The 19,823-nt window shown below is 46.7% G+C and overlaps 1 protein-coding gene and 1 pseudogene across 1 annotated transcript; both read left to right on the plus strand.

Annotated features, from left to right (window-relative positions):
* The first annotated feature begins 3,096 nt into the window (after nt 1–3,096).
* On the plus strand, nt 3,097–8,563 carry LOC144600733 (interferon-inducible GTPase 5-like). The gene is made up of 2 exons (XM_078412656.1): nt 3,097–3,313; nt 7,329–8,563. Exons 1-2 carry the CDS (start codon nt 3,294–3,296, stop codon nt 8,530–8,532), a joined length of 1,224 nt encoding a protein of 407 aa, XP_078268782.1. The 5' UTR covers nt 3,097–3,293; the 3' UTR covers nt 8,533–8,563.
* A 3,847-nt stretch (nt 8,564–12,410) lies between these two features.
* Nucleotides 12,411–19,823, plus strand: part of LOC144600310 (interferon-inducible GTPase 5-like) — an 11,533-nt pseudogene continuing 4,120 nt past the window's right edge.

Below are 19,823 nucleotides of genomic sequence, written 5' to 3' on the forward strand. Positions count from 1 at the left end.
GCACTGGAAACTGTTCAAACACTCAGTGAGACAGGCAGCAGCCGCGGAGAGAATCTGTCATCAGTTTCTGAGTTATCTCTCTTCAGAGATGCTGCCTGTCCCGCTGAGTTAGACAATAGACAATAGGTGCAGGAGTAGGCCATTCAGCCCTTCGAGCCAGCACCGCCATTCAATGCGATCATGGCTGATCACTCTCAATCAGTACCCCGTTCCTGCCTTCTCCCCATACCCCCTCACTCCGCTATCCTTAAGAGCTCTATCCAGCTCTCTCTTGAAAGCATCCAACGAACTGGCCTCCCCACTGCCTTCTGAAGCAGAGAATTCCACACCTTCACCACTCTCTGACTGAAAAAGTTCTTCCTCATCTCCAGCTTTTTGTGTCTATCTCTAAGTTATTTCTAAGTTATCAAATCTGAGTTGAGTGTTTCAGCTCCAGGATCCATTGGCTGCCTGGGCTGCTGACCGTTTCTAGCGTTTGATGTTATTTTTATTTCACGTCTCCAGTGCACTTGGTTTTCATTAACGGGATGAATTGAAGTGAGAGTTGGCAAAAGTGCGGCTTGGAATCGTGTTCACTGGGTTTGTTCGACCAGGGCAGCCGTTGTGTGTGTGTGTGTGTTTGAGTGAGAGAGAGTGTGCGTGAGTGAGTGTGTGTATGTTAGTTTTCATCTTGCTAAACCTTGCTTGCGTGTTCAGTAAACACCTTTCTCGGAAATATTTGTTTTCGCGGTTGCAGTTTCGTTTTCACTCCAAGATCGCAGTTTATGCGGCAATATCGCAGTTAGAATTGTGTCCAAATTGACCCCCCCCCCAACAACCCCCCACCCCTCCCCCCCTCCCCCCCGTGATGTATTCAGTCCATTGTGTATTCACTCACACACACTTCACCCGTCCCGTCCCCCCCCCCCACCGCCCCCCCGCCCCGGGTATTGAGCATGTGAGCTCACAACGCACGATTTCAACAGATGAGCTCCCTCCCCCCCCCCCACCCCACCCGGACCTTTAACTAATGCGCCCCCCGCACCGCCTCCCGTCCCGGCATGCCTCGCACCTGCCATTCCTCAGGCCGGGCCGCGCTGGCCGACGGGAGTTGGCGTCGCCTCTCCCGCTCCGAGAGGGGAGCACCCGCCCGCCTGACGGCAGCGCCGCGCTCTGTGCCCTCCTCTCCCTCCTCGCACGACCCAACCCGGGGGGAGCTTTAAGCGGCGTTGCCGGGCCTCGCACGAGTGACGACAGTAGGCAATGGCCGGGAGGGAGGGAGGGGGTGACGAGAGCATCAGGGGAGGGGGGAGGAGAGGGAGAGGGAGGGGGGGAGGAGGAAGAGGAGAGGGTGAAGGATGGGTGAGCGGGGGGATGGAGGGGGTTATGGGGGAGGGAGCGGGTGAGAGGGGTGGGGGGAGGAGGAGGTGGGATGGAGTGGGTGAGGGGGGTGGGGTGACAGGGAGGAGGAGGGGGGTGGGAGGTGGAGGGGTTGAGTGGATGAGGGGGGATGGGGTGGGGGGAGGTGGAGGAGGGGAGATGGAGAGGTTGAGGTGAGTGGGGGGGAGGATGAGTCGATGGAGTGCGTGAGGTGGTGGAGGAGGAGGGGGTCGAGCAGGTGAGGGGTTTGGGGAGGAGGAGGAGGGGGTGTCGAGTAACTGAGGGGGGATGGGGGTGGCGGGGAGGAGGAGGAGGGGGGGTGTGGGAGGAGGAAGGGGGGTTGAGTGGGTGAGGAGGGGGTGGTGGGGCGGAGGAGGAGGAGGTGGGATGGACTGGGTAAGCTGTAACCGGTATTATTTTAGATTCTGTGATTATATGAAAACTTTGTTTCTCATGTAACCGAAAATTATTATTGCAGCTTTGATCATTTTGCTTATTGATTGAGCGGCAAGTGCTGATGGTAAAAGAAGCTAAATTGGGGGGTTTAATATGTACTTGTGTTGTAATGTGGACCCTGTACAATCATGGCTGATCATATAAAATCAGTAACCCTTTCCTGCATTTTCCCCGTATCCCTTGAATCCTTTAGCCTTAAGAGCTGAATCTAGCTCTCTCTTGAAAACATCCAGTGAATTGACCTCCACTGCCTTCTGTGGCAGAGAATTCCACAGATTCACAACTCTCTGGGTGAAGAAGTTTTTCCTCATCTCAGTCCTAAATGGCCTCCCCCTTATTCTTAAACTGTGACCCCTGGTTATGGACATTGTTTCGGTACCTGCTCATTTCGATTGATCGGCCCAACTAGTCCCTGCCACATGTTGATGGTGGGGAATTTGTCACTGGTAAGTAACATTGTTCTCTATCAGATGTAATAGCTGAGGCCATTCGGACCATCATCTACTCCACCATTCAATCATGGCTGATCTATATCTCCCTCTTGACCCCATTCTCCTGTCTTCTCCCCATAACCCCTGACACCCATAACATTGGAGAATCTATCTCTGCCTGAGAGAACTCCATTGACTTGGTCTCCACAGCCTTCGGTGGCAATGAATTCCACAGATTCACCACCTTCTACCTAAAGAGATTCCTGCTCATCTCAATAGACAATAGACAATAGGTGCAGGAGTAGGCCATTCGGCCCTTCGAGCCAGCACCGTCATTCAATGTGATCATGGCTGATCATTCTCAATCAGTACCCTGTTCCTGCCTTCTCCCCATACCCCCTAACTCCGCTATCCTTAAGAGCTCTATCTAGCTCTCTCTTGACTGTATTCAGAGAATTGGCCTCCACTGCCCTCTAAGGCAGAGAATTCCACAGATTCACAACTCTCTGACTGAAAAAGTTTTCCCTCATCTCTGTTCTAAAAGGCCTACCCCTTATTCTTAAACTGTGGCCCCTGGTTCTGGACTCCCCCAACATTAGGAATATGTTTCCTGCCTCTAATGTGTCCAACCCCTTAATAATCTTATACGTTTCAATAAGATCCCCTCTCCTTCCTAAAGGAACGTCCTTTAGTTCTGAGACTCTCCCACTAGTGGAAACACCCTCTCCGCATCCACTCTACACAGGCTTTTCACTATTTGGTGAGTTTCAATGATGTCCCCCTCATCCTCCTAAACTCCAGCGAGTACATGCCCACTTTCTAGTAGATTGCATTAAACCCATCCCGATTAAGGGTGATATTCCCAATAGCCTCAGGGATTTCTGGTACAGAACAAACCAGCACTCACTCTCTCACTACTTTCCTCTTGAAGGAGAAGACTCGCACATCCAAGGACGAAGAGGAGTTCTGATCCCCGACCTCACCTCAGCGCAGCGCGAGGATCACTGGATCATCACACAGGCCAGCAGCGACACACAGAGATCAGAAATGGGAGGAGGCAGCTCCAGGTAGGTCCGGACACGCCGCAACTTGTCACCCTGTCTCCCTGTCACCTTGTCTCCCTGTCTCCCTGTCACCTTGTCTGCCTGTCTCCCTGTCTCCCTGTCACCTTGTCTCCCTGTCACCTTGTCTCCCTGTCTCCCTGTCACCTTGTCTCCCTGTCTCCCTGTCACCTTGTCTGCCTGTCACCTTGTCTCCCTGTCTCCCTGTCACCTTGTCTCCCTGTCTCCCTGTCACCTTGTCTCCCTGTCTCCCTGTCTCGCTGTCACCTTGTCTGCCTGTCTCCCTGTCACCTTGTCTCCCGGTCACCTTGTCTCCCTGTCACCCTGTACCTTGTCACCCTGTGTCTCCTTGCCTCAGTACAACCTGCCAGCGCAGGGCATGGCCAGTGCTCAGATTGCCCATTGTTACAGGAGAGTGCTAGTTGATCGGCAACTGAAGTCCTTTCTCTTTGCATCTAATCTCTTTGTACAATAAAGACATTGGAGTCAAGACAACCAATTCATATCCATTTTTAACTGCCCTGAGCAAGTGGTCCGGTCATACTTCCTCAATAGCTGAGTCCTTCCTTCAGAAGGAACAGTGATATCTTTCATAAGCAGCATGCTGTGCATGCTAATGGTGGCAGCATCCCTTTGCATTAAAATGCTTGTTGGTGAAGGTTTTGGGGTTTGGAGTTGTTCTCAGAGTAGCTCAGGTAAGTAGCAGCATGGCATCTTGTGCTTGGCACACAGTGAACCCATTGTGTGTTGGTCGTGGAAGATGTGATCATTTTGAGTGTGGGACGGTGCACAGTGTTGTTTGAGCTGTGCTCATTGCAGGCAAGTAGGGAAGATGGATCTGTGGTTGCAGCTTTACCCAGAACATTCCTGACCCCATCCTTGAGGCTAGTGGATAGACTTGCAGTGTCGTGATGTGGGCCAGTCAGTGCAGGATCAGGTCTTTCAGCCCACAATGTCTCTGCTGAACATAATGCCAAGGTAAACTAATTGCATCAGCCAACACACGATCTATATCCCTCCATACCCTGCATACCCATGTGCCTCGCCAAAAGCCTCTTAGACGCCACTGCCATATCTGTTTACACTATCACCCTATGTGGTACGTTCCAGGCACCCGTTACTCTCCAGTGTAAAAACTTGCCCCATAAATGTTCTTTACACTTTACTCCTTTAACCTGAGAGCTGTGCTAGATATTCCTTGACATTTCCATCCTGGGGAAAAAGATTCTGTCCATCGGGTATCCCCCTCAACCTCTAGCATTCGGGAGAACAAGATCCAAATTTGTCCAACCTATCCTGATAGCTATACCCTCTAATCCAGGCAGTTTTTTTCACAAAATGCTGGAGTAACTCAGCAGGTCAGGCAGCACTCTACACTTCCATCCCCCACAAGGATGGTCTTGAAGCCCTCCACTTCTTCCTCGACCGTAGAACCAGCCAATCCCCATCTAGCAACACTCTCCTCCGCCTAGCAGAGCTGGTTCTTACCCTTAATAACTTCTCCTTTGACTCCTCCCACTTCCTCCAAACCAGAGGCATAGCTATGGGCACTCGCATGGGCCCTAGCTGTGCCTGCCTCTTTGTCGGGTACGTCGAACAATCCCTGTTCCAGATGTACACTGGCCCATCCCCAAACTCTACCTCCGCTACATCGACGACTGCATTGGTGCTACCTCTTGTACCCATGCAGAACTCACTGACTTCATACACTTCACTTCCAATTTCCATCCTGCGCTTAATTATACTTGGACTATCTCCGACATCTCCCTACCATTTCTGGACCTCACCATCTCCATCACAGGAGAAAGACTAGTGACTGACATCTACTATAATCCCACTGACTCGCACAGCTATCTGGACTACACTTCCTCCCACCCCGTCTCCTGCAAAAAGTCTATCCCCATCTCCCAATTCCTCCGTCTACGCCGCATCTGCGCCCGGGATGAGGTGTTTCACACTAGGGCATCAGAGATGTCCTCATTCTTCAGAAAACGGGGCTTCCCCTCTCCTTCCTCCAATGGGTGAGTAGAACTGCAGGCGATACTCCAAATGACCATGTTCATGGTCTGACAGGAGCAGAATTAGGCCATTTGGCCCATCAAGTCTACTCCGCTAGTCAATCATGGCTGATCTATCTCTCCCTCCTAACCCCATTCCAGCTGTACAGTTTTGGTCTCCTAATTTGAGGAAGGACATCCTTGTAATTGAGGCAGTGCAGCGTAGGTTCACGAGATTGATCCCTGGGATGGCGGGACTGTCATATAAGGAAAGATTGAAAAGACTAGGCTTGTATTCACTGGAGTTTAGAAGGATGAGAGGGGATCTTATAGAGACATATAAAATCATAAAAGGAGTGGACAAGCTAGATGCAGGAAAAACGTTCCCAATGTTGGGCGAGTCCAGACCCAGGGGCCACAATCTTAGAATAAAGGGGAGGCCATTTAAAACTGAGGTGAAAAGGAACGTTTTCAGCCATAGAGTTGTGAATTTGTGGAATTCGCTACCACAGAAGGCAGTGGAGGCCAAATCACTGGATGAATTTAAGAGAGTTAGATAGAGCTCTGGGGGCTAGTGGAATCAAGGGATATGGGGAGAAGTTGGGCACAGGTTACTGATTGTGGATGATCAGGTATGATCACAATGAATGGTGGTGGGGGCTCAAAGGGCCGAATGGCCTCCTCCTGCACCTATTTTCTATGTTTCTATATAGGGCCAAATATTGCTCACAATACTCCAAATTGCAGCCTGACCAGCATCTTACAGAGCCTCAGCATTAAATCCCTGTTTGTGTATGTTAGTCCTCTTGAAATAAATGCTGCCATTGTGTTTGCCTCCCTTACTACCGATTCAACTTGCAAATTAACTTTTTGGGAATAGTGCACCAGGACTCCCAAGTCCCTTTCCATCTCTGATTTGTGGAATCTCTTGCCATTTAGGAAATAGTCTACGCCTTTATTCCTATTATCAAAATGAATGAGTCCATAGTTTGCTACACTGTATTCCATCTGCCACTTCTTTGCCCACTCTCCCAACCTGTCCAAGTCCTTCTGTAGAGTCCTGGCTTTCTCTACACTACCTCCCCTCCACCTATTTTCGTATCATTTGCAAACTTGGCCACAAAGCCTTCGATCCCCTCATCCAAATATTAATAGCCCCAGCACTGACCCGTGCGGAACTCCACTGGTCACTGGCAGCCAACCAGAAAAAGCCCCCTTTATTGCCACTCTTTGCCTTGTGCTTTTTTGGTATGACTGTAAGGCCAACCACATTCCTCGTATGTTGCAAAACATAATTGGTTCATAAATTACAATTATGATTATTATCATTGTACCTGTCTCCACCACTTTTTTGACAGCTAGTTTTGAAACATATAAGATTATTAAAGGATTGGGCATGCTAGAGGCAGGAAACATGTTCCCAATGTTGGGGGAGTCCAGAACCAGGGGCCACAGTTTAAGAATAAGGGGTAGGCCATTTAGAACGGAGATGAGGAAAACCTTTTTCAGTCAGAGAGTTGTAAATCTGTGGAATTCTCTGCCTCAGACGGCAGTGGGGGCCAATTCTCTGAATGCTTTTCTGACAGCTAGTTCCAAATAGCCACCAGTCATATTTCCCCCTCAACTGGAAACCATCTAGATTTTGATTACCTACCCTGAGAAAAAGACAAGTGATTAATCACCATACAGATGTTCCTCATAATTTTATATGTCCCTTTATAATCCCACTGCACAGAATATCTCTTCACTTTGCTCTGTAACAGGAAAAGCATTTCAACCATAACTATATTTACCCTTATTGTTGTGCATGTGTACTGAAGTACAGTGAAAAGCTTTGTTTAGCATGCTGTACAATCAATAGGTCAGATTGACACGAGGATATCTGGTCATGATGCAATGTGCAATGTATTTGGATGCTGTTTCAACTGGAAACTGTCATGGTTTTCTTTCAGTCATGTTTCCTTTCAGTCATGTTCCAACACATGTTTCCTTTCGGTCATGTTCCAACACATGTTTCCTTTCAGTCAACAGGCGGCTCAGTCTGAGACCCCCACATTCTTCACGCAGGATGACCTCAGCAAACTGAAGTCCGACTTCCAAACGGGTGGTGTGGAAAAGATTAAACCCATGATACAGAATAAAATGAAAGAACTGGACAAGACCGAGCTGAACATCGCCGTGACGGGTGAGACAGGTGCAGGAAAATCCACCTTCATCAACACCATGAGAGGGCTTCGTGGCAAAGATGAGGGAGCGGCTGCGGTTGGCCCCACAGAGACTACAATGGAGCCAACCGGATACCCACATCCCAATCTGCCCAATGTCCGCTACTGGGACCTGCCGGGGATCGGATCTACACGATTAACAGCGAGTTCCTACCTGAAGAAAATGCAATTTAAAAAATACGATTTCTTCATCATAGTGTCAGCTAGTCGATTCAAAGAGAATGATGCAAAACTTGCCAATGAGATTCAGCGGCTGGGGAAGAGGTTCTATTTTGTTCGCTCGAAGATTGACGCTGACCTTAACACAATGAAGAAGGAACGGAAGGAATTTGATAAAAATGCAGAATTGGAAATAATCCGGAGTGACTGCCTCTGTGGGTTGGGGAAGGTCGGGATCACTGATCCCAGGGTGTTCCTGATATCCAGTTTTGAACAGGATCAGTATGATTTTTGTGAGTTGAATAAAGCACTGGAAGGTGATTTACCAAATATAAAGAAAAGGATCTTTGTCCTGGCCCTTCCCAACCTCAGCGTGGAGATTGTTCAGAAGAAAAGTGAGTTGCTGAAGAAGGGGATCTGGGCATTGGCGATCCTCTCGGGATCATTAGGAGCCATCCCTGTCCCTGGAGTCTCTCTCGCGTGTGACATTCCCATACTGATTGGAGCAATCATCCAATTCAGGAAATGCCTGGGTCTTAATGACACTTCCCTTCAGCGACTGGCCGACAGAACAGGTAAATCCATGGAGGAGCTGAAAGCAGCAGCAAACTCTCCCCTGCTGGGAAAAATAACTCTAGATATAATTGCTAGGATAGGTTGGGGAGCTGCTATTGTGACGGTTTCAGCCCTGGAATTAGCTCTAGACTTTGTCCCAGTCATTGGCTCCATTTTTGGAGCAGGTTCATCGTTTCTCATGACCTTCAAGATCCTGAGAGGTGCGCTGAAGGAACTGACGGAGAGTGCGGAGAGGGTGGTGAGGGTAGCGTTTGACATTAGAACATAGAAGAGTACAGCACAGGAATGGCCCTTCAGCCCACAGTGTTTGTGTCAAACATTATGCCAAGTTCAACTGATCTCATTTGCCCGTACATGATCCTGGCTGATCGTCCACAATCAGTAACCCGTGCCTGCCTTCTCCCCATACCCCTTGATTCCGCTAGCCCCAAGAGCTCTATCTAACTCTCTTTTAAATTCATCCAGTGAATTGGCCTCCACTGCCTTCTGTGGCAGAGAATTCCACAAATTCACAACTCTCTGGGTGAAAACGTTTTTTCTCATCTCAGTTTTAAATGGCCTCCCCTTTATTCTTAGACTGTGGCCCCTGGTTCTGCACTCCCCCAACATCAGGAACATTTTACCTGCATTTAACCTGTCCAATCCTTTAAGAATTTTATATGTTTCTATAAGATCCGCTCTCACCCTTCTAAATTCCAGTGAATACAAGCCCAGTCGACCCATTCTTTCATCATATGTCAGTCCCGCCATCCTGGGAATTAACCTGGTGAACCTATGCTGCACTCCCTCAAGAGCAATAATGTCCTTCCTCAAATTTGCACACAATACTCCAGGTGCGGTCTCACCAGGGCCCTATACAACCGCAGTAGGACCTCCTTGCTCCTTATCGCAAATCCTCACGTGATGATGGCCATCATACCATTAGCTTTCATCTCTGCCAGCTGTACCTGCATGCTTACTTTCAATAGATTGAAAGTAATCAATAGACTGAAGAAGTCAAATGCCAAATCTTGCTGGATAACTAGAAGAGGGATAGTATATTTATGATGACGAAGAACCACCAGTGAGATGGACAGGTTTTACTTCCACAAATTCACAAGCTCTGTAACAATCAAGGTGAAATGTTATTAAGTATGTGCCTATAGAAGGCACAGTTTGGTGAACTTTCAGTTTGGAGATACAGCATGGAAACAGGTCCATCAGCCCACCAATTCCACACCGACCATTGATCGCCCTTTCACACTATGTCCACTTTACCCCACTCTCTCATCCACTCACTCCACACGAGAGGCAATTTTACAGAGATCAATTAACCTACAATCCTACACGTCTTTGGGGTGTGGGTGGAAACCTGAGCACCCCAGTGGAAACTCACATGGTCACATGGAAACCATGCAAACTTCACACAGGTTGTACCCTCGGTAGAGATCAAACCCGGATCTCTGGTACTGAGGCAGCAGACCTACCCGTTGCACCATTGCCAGGTACCAATCAACAGCACCTTACAGTATGCAGCCAATTTGACAGGCATAAAAATGCAGCTGGAACGCTGCGGATATTTAGCAAAAAAGAGGTGTAGTAAAGCACACAAATTATTGAAAAAATGCAAATACATCATCCCTACAAACCTCTGAGGTTTATAGTTGGGTCAGATTTTCACCGTGTTGAAGTTCCCTTGCATCACAATGATGAAGAAGCCCCAATCACAGAATTTACTAAAAAGATTGTGGATGATCAGCAATGATCACAATGAATGGCAGTGCTGGCTCGAAGGGCCAAATGGACTCCTCCTGCACCTATTTTCTTTACATCCCACACGCAAGAAGCTGTCATGGTTTTTAAAAACCTTGAATGCCATTGCGAATAATTGAAGAACTATTAAAATGGTAAAACAATTCTTGCTTCTTCTCCCTTTAGAGCTTTATATTAACACGTGGAGATGGGGGTAGAATTAATAATTATATAGATAATAATTATGCAACACAACTAAACAATCTTTCGACATTTTTATTAGCACAGGTAAAAACCATGAATTTATAACACAAAAATCAATAGATAACATGACAAAATATTATGATCTCTTGAAAGGAATTATATTGGGGAGTGTCTACATGGGAGGAGGCTAACATAGCAACAGAGATTGTGGGTCAGTTTAGTCTCGGAGGTTGAAGAGAATACAGTTCTTTAGCATGCTCGCACCAGTCATACTCGCGCCAGCTACACTCGCAAGAACCACACGGTAACGACTATATGAATTTTACTGTGTTGTTTGATGAAGAAACAGTTGATAAGGACGAAAGGTTATGAATTACTCTTTGATTGTGCTACTTTAATAAAGACCAATAAATCAAGAAAAGACGTTTGGAAGATTCGTTTTGTTATCTCAGAGTGCGATGCGTGCGTAAGCTAAACCTCCATTCCATCCCCGAGCAGTAATGGCTATCGAAGTTGGACTTTGAGAAGGTATAGAAACTGCCATTACATTAGAGTAAAGAACTTCTCTCAGTGGAGTAGAGTAAAGAACTTCTCTGAGTGGTGTAGAGTAAAGAACTCTTCTCTGAATGCAGTAGAGTAAAGAACTTCTCTCAGTGGAGTAGAGTAAAGAACTTTCTCTGAGTGGACTAAAGTAAAAAACTATTCTAACAGAAGAATCTAAGAAAGACTTGTTCTACAAGCAACATCCGATGCAACAGTGGAATTGAAGAAGAAGCTGAATCTGTGCCAGAGATTAGAGCTGAAATCCTGGAACAAAGAACCTGCCGGTTGAAGCCAAATTGACACCTGGATCATTAGAAGATTGAACACTTCATTGACCGGGTACCGTGAGTAGACGACTGTTTAGTCGTAATTTTAAGTTAAGGTCTAAAAACTTAAAAGCCTGTGAGAAAATTCTGCAGAAGTACTATTCGATACAAGAAGCTTGTTTATGCTACGAGGAGATAAGGAAACCAAACTCGCAGAGCACAACCTTGAAAAATTAATTATGTTATGAACTTCTACAAGAAAAGGTGCTCAGCCAGCGATTGTTTACCATAGGTGCTGGCCCAAGACTTTCAGCCTTGGAATTAATGATGTGTTTTGAAAAAATACTCATTCTGTTGTGAATTCTTCTGGTGTTTCTGGAACATAGCTATAAGCACCAATTCATCATGGATCTTCCATCAGGTAAGTATGAGGAACCGCCACAGGAGGGAGATGTGGAACAAAAATCAAGAAGATATGAAAAAAGAGAAATTTATCTTTCGGAAAAAGGGCAAGCAGTCTACCTGGAAAGATGCCAGAAGAGTGACAAGTTGTGGAAGCAGGTCATCAAATTAATTGTCTGTCAGAAGGAACTAATGGAATTAGATGAGAATGCGAACATTGTAAAATCTGGTCTGGATCAACTACTCAACCTTTACCATGGGGTTGGAGAAAAACAAAAGTCACTACTGAGTTTACAACTGACCAAGCCAGAACTCCAATGGGACACTCAGTGGTTCCAAGAAAGGGTGAACATTTTTGATGGTTTCATGACTGACGCGGAGAAATGGTTGTCTGAAATCAGGGCTCGAACGTTGCACTCTACAGTAGAAGGTGCAATGCAACAAGGTGTTGAGGTGGAAGAGGAAATTACACCTCAGGATAGTGTCTCAAACGTCTCAACACGAAGATCTAGACGTAAATCTGGTTCTGTAGCCAGTTCAACTACGAGGGTCTCTGCTCAAATGGAGGCTGAAGCTGTGATGGCTGCTGTCTCGCTAGAAGCTGCCGCCTTGGAGAAAACATACCAGCTTGAGCAACAAGAGAAAGAGCTGAAGAGAGAGGCTAAGAAACGAGCAGAACAGCAGAACCAGGAGGATGAGGAACGAGCAGACCAGCTGAAGAGAGAGAAGGAATGGCTGGAAATAGCCACGAAGCTGGCAGCTGTAGAGGCAAGGAGGGACATACTGGAAGGCCGAGCGAGGATCAAGATGCAGCTCGAGAGTATCTCAGAGGAGTTCCTTGATCCAAGAAGGAGCTTGTAAGCTGGAAACAACAGTTGAAGCCAACCCACAGCCAGGGCCAGCCTGGTCTCGTGATGCCGAACTGGCACTGAGTAAGTGGATGGTTGACAAAACTTCACCAAAGCAACCGGGTGCTAGACCGAAGCAACCTACCTTTGCAATGACTGTTACGGCTCAAAATGAGCCAACCCAGTACTCTTCTCAGAGGCCTGTTCATCAGCTACCTGCACCCAGCCAGAGACAAACAAATGATTATGGGGCTCGTGACAAATTTTATCCGGATCGACCTGTACTGAGCCAGGGATTTCAAAATGAATTCTATGATTTGGTAAGGAATCAAATGAGACTCAGCGAGCTCATGGTTCAACAAAATCTTTCTGCCACCTTACCCGCAATGGAAATTCCTAAATATGATGGTGATACATTACAATATGAAACTTTCATAGTAGCGTTTGAAGAAGGAGTGAGATCAAGTCACAGAGATCGTTTACGATTTCTGGAGCAATACACAAGCGGATATTCGAAGCAGCTTGTTAAAAGTTGTCGACATTTGCCTGCGGATGAGAGCTATCGAAAGGCAAGAAAATAGCTTGAGGAGCATTTTGTTAACAAACAGAAGATTGTTAACGCATACGTGAAGAAGGCCTTTGCTTGGTCAGTTATTAAGGCAAAAGATGTGAAGGCTTTGCATAAGTTTGCGATATTTCTTAGTGGTTGTTGTAATTCAATGAGAAACAGCAGCCACATGGAAGAAATGAATGTTGTTAGTAGTATGAAGGCTATCGTTCTAAAACTGCCCTATAGGCTTAGAGAAAAGTGGAGAGATAAAGCAGGCCTGATACAGGAGGTTGACGATAGAGAGGCCATGCTTCCTGACCTGGTGAATTTCATGGAAAGAGAAGTATGGTTAATGTCAAACCTATGCTATGGGAATATTCAAGATCCTAAATCAACAACCGTCAAAGGCTCTACCTTTACTAAAATCAAGGGAAGATCAGGACCTAAGGAATGTAGTTTTGCTGCTGCCGCAATACCCGTAGAAACGAAGGATTGAATGAAAAAGGATGTATCTACCGTTAAACCACAAGGGTTTCGTTTTTCATGTAACGGTGGAAACGGTGGACACAAGAATATTTACCTCTAATTCAAGAGCGTCAACAATGGTTGAGAGTGAGAATAAATTTTATTCCAGGTGATATCGTCTTGGTAGTTGATTCTACTGCACCACGAGGTTCTTGGTTGATGGGCAGGATACTGTAGATTATGCCAGACATTAAAGGTTTTGTCCCTACTGTACGACTTCAGACTAAGGACAACATCTTGGTAAGACCGATAACCAAGATGTCTGCTTCTAGAAGGTGAAGGAGAAGATCGAAGAATCGCTAAAGAAGTTTGATTGCCAACAGATAATGCATATTACTTTTGTTTTTGATAAATATTAAGCTTTTATAGCTCCTTTTAATATCTATTGGTAATTGCTTCGTCATATACGCAGAACAATTAGGGGCCGGTGTGTAGGAGCCATTTATTCTTAATTTAGTTACTGTCATTGTATTATGGCTATGTTTAATATTTCTAGTTTATGCCTTTTTTGCATGTTTGTGGGTGTGATTTAATACGTAATGGGGAGTGTCTACATGGGAGGAGGCTAACGTAGCAACAGAGATTGTGGGTCAGTTTAGTCTCGGAGGTTGGAGAGAATACAGTTCTTTAGCAGGCTCGCACCAGTCATACTCACGCCAGCTACACTCGCAAGAACCACACGGTAACGACTATATGAATTTTACTGTATTGTTTGATGAAGAAACAGTTGATAAGGATGAAAGGTTATGAATTACTCTTTGATTGTGCTACTTTAATAAAGACCAATAAATCAAGAAAAGACGTTTGGAAGATTCGTTTTGTTATCTCAGAGTGCGATGCGTGCGTAAGCTAAACCTCCATTCCATCCCGAGCAGTAATGGCTATCGAAGTTGGACTTTGAGAAGGTATAGAAACTGCCATTACATTATGTAAAAATAATGTGTAGCTTAAAATCTGAATTGTAAATGCTCATTTAACGCATGTTGAATGGGAAGGATAGATCAGTCGTGATTGAATGGTGGAATAGACTTGATGGGCCGAATGGCCTAATTCTGCTCCTAGAACTTATGAACTGTATTAATTCTGATTTTCAGCGCAATTTATGTTCATGATCTGTATAATTGAAAAGCGCTCTGTGATTAACATACAATATGCCGAATATTTCTCTCATAAATACATATCTGTGCCTTGCGATTGTACAAGATAAAACTTCAATAGAAATGGAAATATTGTGGTCTGACGTTTTTCTTGCGTTTTGTTGTACAGCGCAATGTATCTCGAGAAACACCAAGAGAGTTGTGTGTCCTGCGGAAATGCATTGCACCTTTCCACAGGTTGCCAAGGTCCTCCATAGAGTACAAGATTCCATGCAACTCATGCACATAGTATTTACAAACATTAATCAATGGGCAGCACCTCATTCCACAGACTGTACAAGTCAAAGTCATCTGCTATATTGAGGATGCAATCCAGGGTATTGTGTCGCAGGTGGTAATCAATAAAATATAGAAAAAATTGGTTCATCATAAAGACTTTACAGATATGGGGGACTTAAAGAAATGAAGACAGGCGTAATTTATTCAGACTGCAGACTGTTCTAAATATTCCACTGAGCAAATTGGTTCCCTTAATTAATGAAATAACAGATCATTTAAGAGTTGGGTTGAATTTAGTTTGGGTAAAGGACTAATCTAGTAGAGGTGTATAATGGTCTGATAGAGATGTATACAATCATGAGTGGAATAGATCAGGTAGATGCACAGAATCTTTTGCCCAGAGTATGGGAATCAAGAACCGGAGCTCGTAGGTTTAAGGTGAAGGGGGAAAGATTTTATAGGGATCTGAAGGGTGACTTTTTCACACAAAGTGTGGTGGGTGGATGGAACAAGTAGCCGGAGGAGGTAGTTGAGGCAGGTACTATTGCAATGTTTAAGAAACATTTGGACAGGTACATGGATAGGACAGGTTAGGATGGATATGGGTCAAACACAGGCAAGAGGGACTAGTGTAGATGGGACATGTTGGTCAGTGTGAAGGAAACTAATTTCACTGTGTTAACAATTAAAAGGTGTGACAATAAAAAGCACAATTGAGTATTTTGTGGGCAAGTTGGGCAGAATGACCTATTTCCACATTGTGTGACTGATTAAATTATGTGATCAGGAATAATACGAAGAAATTTGCAAAGATCATATCGGGGCTGGTGTTGAGAAACACTTCTGACAGCGCTGTTGCAATGCAATGCATCCCTCCAGTAATACAGACTTAATACATTCAGCAACTAACAGGCATGATGGATGCAGAACCAACATCACACCTGCATGTAAATGTGCCATGGTGTGCAATAGACAATTAAATACTGACAAAGAGGATCAATACAAAATGCTGGAGAAACACAGCGGGACGGGCAGCATCTCTGGAGATGGGTGACGTTTCGGGTCGAGGCCCTTCTTCAGACTGAGAGTCAGGAGAGGGAAATTAAAAAAAGGTGAGTTGGGGAAATAGACAATAGAAAAATAGGTGCAGGAGGAGGCCATTCGGCCCTTCGAGCCAGCACCGCCATTCAATGTGATCATGGCTGATCATTCTGAATCAGTACCCCGTTCCTGCCTTCTCCCCATACCCCCTGACTCTGCTATCCTTAAGAGCTCTATCTAGCTCTCTCTTGAATGTATTCAGAGAATTGGCTTCCACTGCCTTCTGAGGCAGAGAATTCCACAGATTCACAACTCTCTTGACTAAAAAGGTTTTTCCTCATCTCTGTTCTAAATGGCCTACCCCTTATTCTTAAACTGTGGCCCCTGGTTCTGGACTCTCCCAACATTGGGAACATGTTTCCTGCCTCTAACGTGTCCAAACCCTTAATAATTTTATACGTTTCGATAAGATCCCCTCTCATCCTTCTAAATTCCAGTGTATACAAACCTAGTCGCTCCAGTCTTTCAACATATGACAGTCCCGCCATTCCGGGAATTAACCTAGTATACCTACGCTGCACGCCCTCAATAGCAAGAATATCCTTCCTCAAATTTGGAGACCAAAACTGCACACAATACTCCAGGTGCGGTCTCACTAGGGCCCTGTACAACTGCAGAAGGACCTCTTGGCTCCTATACTCAACTCCTCTTGTTATGAATGCCAACATTCCATTGGCTTTCTTCACTGCCTGCTGTACCTGCAATGCTTCCTTTCAGTGACTGATGCACTAAGACACCCAGATCACGTTGTACGTACCCTTTTCCTAACTTGACACCATTCAGATAATAATCTGCCTTCCTATTCTTACCACCAAAGTGGATAACCTCACACTTATCTACATTAAATTGCATCTGCCATGCATCCGCCCACTCACACAACCTGTCCAAGTCACCCTGCAACCTCATAGCATCTTCCTCACAGTTCACACTGCCACCTAGCTTTGTATCATCGACAAATTTGCTAATGGTACTTTTAATCCCTTCATCCAAGTCATTGATGTATATTGTAAATAGCTGTGGTTCCAGCACCGAGCCTTGCGGTACCCCACTAGTCACTGCCTGCCATTCTGAAAGGGACCCATTTATCCCCACTCTTTGCTTTCTGTCTGTCAACCAACTTTCTATCCATGTGAGTACCCTACCTCCAATACCATGTGCTCTAAAATGAAGTGTTTAACAACCGGGAGATTGCCACAGCGCAGGTTCAACCAAACCGGACAGGTCATGGGTGAGGAGGCAGACAAAGTAGTCCCTGGTCCTCCATGTTGGGGGTTGGGCGTTGGGTTAACTACCCCACCCCCTGGAAAACAGTATGAGTTACAGAAACTTTGACGAATGAAAACCAAATGACACACTTGGTTGAAGAAGGTTCCCCAGCGACGGGGAACATGACACTTCCCAGCCAAACCCGCAAGGGCGCTGGGAATCTGACACCCCTTCTGACGCCAAAGAAATCTATCCTTGTGGGGACATGGAGCATCCGAACCATGTTCCAGGCTGGCAAGGCTGCCAATGTTGCCAAAATAAAAAATAGTGCGCTCAACTGGGGAGATCTCGCAAGAACCGCCAACAACCGAGTGAGGTGGAGGACATTTGTCAATGGCCTACGCTCCCGAGAGGAGCAAAGGGCTTAAGATGAAGAAGTAGAAGATTGCCACGGCCCAAGCAGACTGAGCACATTTACAGAGAGTGTAAAGGATTATAAAATCATCTAAATTCAGAGTAGGAGCCGGGAACACATATCTGCTGCTTGCCCTGTGCTGGTTTTAAAACAGTTAGCTGCTGTTCTGATAATAACATCAAATCTTTATTTCCCAAAATCGTGGCTTTAGGTCTGTCTACATTTTTTTTAATGGACATCCCTGCATTTTAAATCAGTGACCCCTATTTCCAGTTTCTCCCACAATGGGATCATTATCTGCACATTCATCTGGTCAAGATCTTTCTGAATATATTCTCTAAAAATAAATTCCACTTTCTTACATTTGTGCTGCAGTGGATTAAATGTTCGGCTGTTCAACCTTTCACAGATTAATCTAGGCAAACAGCACGGAAATTGACCCTTCCGACCAAGATGACCCAACTACACTAGTCAACCTGCCCGCGTTTGGCCCATATCCCTCTCAACCTTTCCTATCCATGTACCTGTCCAAATATATTTTAAATGCTGTCATGGTACTTGGCTCAACTACCTCCTCTGGCAGTTCGTTCCAGATACCCACCCCCCTTTCTGTGTATTTGCTTAAAAGACAACCTGTCCTTCCCAATATTACCCTAGCACATGTTCTCCAAGCTCCTTCCAACTAGAGCTGCGTCTAGCTCAGACCAGAACGTAACAGTGAATCAGAAAGTCCCTTTGTGGGCAAATGCCACAGAACCAAGCAGCATTAAAGTAGTCACCCATCGGCATTAGAGCGTACCCAGCTTCCGAACAATGTGTCGACCGTCACCAAACATAAATGAGTAAAAAGAATAAGGTGCAACAAGAAATTATCTTTCTCGTCAATTCATTCATTAATGTTCGGAGAACTGTATGTCAGTGGAAAAATTACTGCCCGAAATAAAAACACTCAAGACGAGAAATCCCTGAGATTGGGGATGTGTTGGATAGGAACACTTACTGCGAAGTACTTCCAACCATTCATTTATTTCACCTGAATAATATTCTCACACAGACCTCCCAACCCTTCCGAATTTGGCTGGAAGTTTCCGCTTTCTTATTTCATTTCCTCTATTCCGATTTTGCCTCATATTTTTCCGCAAAACACATGCCCCGCCGCTGTACTCGCCCCCCACCGCTGTACACGCCCCCACCGCTGTACTCACCCTCCCGCTGTACACGCCCCCCACCGCTGTACTCACCCCCCCCCCGCTGTACACGCCCCCCACCGCTGTACTCACCCACCCCCACTGTACTCACCCCCCCCGCTGTACACGCCCCCCACCGCTGTACTCACCCCACCCCACTGTACTCACCCCACCGCTGTACACGCCCCCCACCGCTGTACACGCCCCCCACCGCTGTACCCGCCCCACCGCTGTACTCACCACCCCCACCGCTATACTCACCCCACCCCGCTGTACTCACCCCAACACTGTACACGCCCCCCACCGCTATACTCGCCCCACCCCTGTACTCACCCCTCCGCTGTACTCGCCCCACCCCGCTGTACTGACCCCACCGCTGTACTCGCCCCACCCCGCTGTACTCACCCCACCGCTGTACACGCCCCCCACCGCTGTACTCGCCCCACCGCTGTACTCGCCCCACGCCGCTGTACTCGCCCCACGCCGCTGTACTCGCCCCACGCCGCTGTACTCGCCCCACCCCTGTACTCGCCCCACGCCGCTGTACTCGCCCCACCCCGCTGTACTGACCCCACCGCTGTACTCGCCCCACCCCGCTGTACTCACCCCACCGCTGTCCACGCCCCCCACCGCTGTCCTCGCCCCACCGCTGTACTCGCCCCACCCCGCTGTACTCACCCCACACCGCTGTACCCGCCCCACCGCTGTACTCGCCCCACGCCGCTGTGCCCGCCCCGCCGCTGGCCCTTTCAGTTAACAGTCGGCTCAGTCTGAGACTCCCACAGACTTCACACAGGATGAGCTCAGCAAACTGAAGTCCGACTCTGAAACGGGTGGTGCGGAAATGATTCAACCTCTGCAAGAGAATAAGATGAAAGAGCTGGACAAGACCGAGCTGAACATCGCCGTGTCGGGAGAGACAGGTGCAGGAAAATCCACCTTCATCATAGTGACAGATACTCGATTCATAGAGTGTAAGGGGTTTCTGCGCCGAGCTTTCGCCCGACCTAAGGTCCCCGTGCCTTGCTCTGATCCCTTGACCAGGCCGTGCACACTGGTTCCCCGTGAGTGGTTCGACCCACTCACCCCTTACGGTTCTAGACACTGGACTTAGGTGCAGGAGCTCTTATAGTGCAGAAAAAATTCAACCAGACCAGATTTTAAAACCAGGGTTTAAATGAAAAAGGCTTTTATTCAGCACTTGG

The sequence above is a fragment of the Rhinoraja longicauda genome, chromosome 15, assembly GCF_053455715.1.
Source record: "Rhinoraja longicauda isolate Sanriku21f chromosome 15, sRhiLon1.1, whole genome shotgun sequence".
NCBI lineage: Eukaryota > Metazoa > Chordata > Chondrichthyes > Rajiformes > Arhynchobatidae > Rhinoraja > Rhinoraja longicauda.

Coding starts and splice junctions, on each gene's coding strand:
- LOC144600733 (XM_078412656.1), top strand. CDS start 3,294: ATGGGAGGAGGCAGCTCCAG. Junction 3,314..7,328: donor ATGGGAGGAGGCAGCTCCAG/GTAGGTCCGGAC, acceptor GTTTCCTTTCAG/TCAACAGGCGGCTCAGTCTG.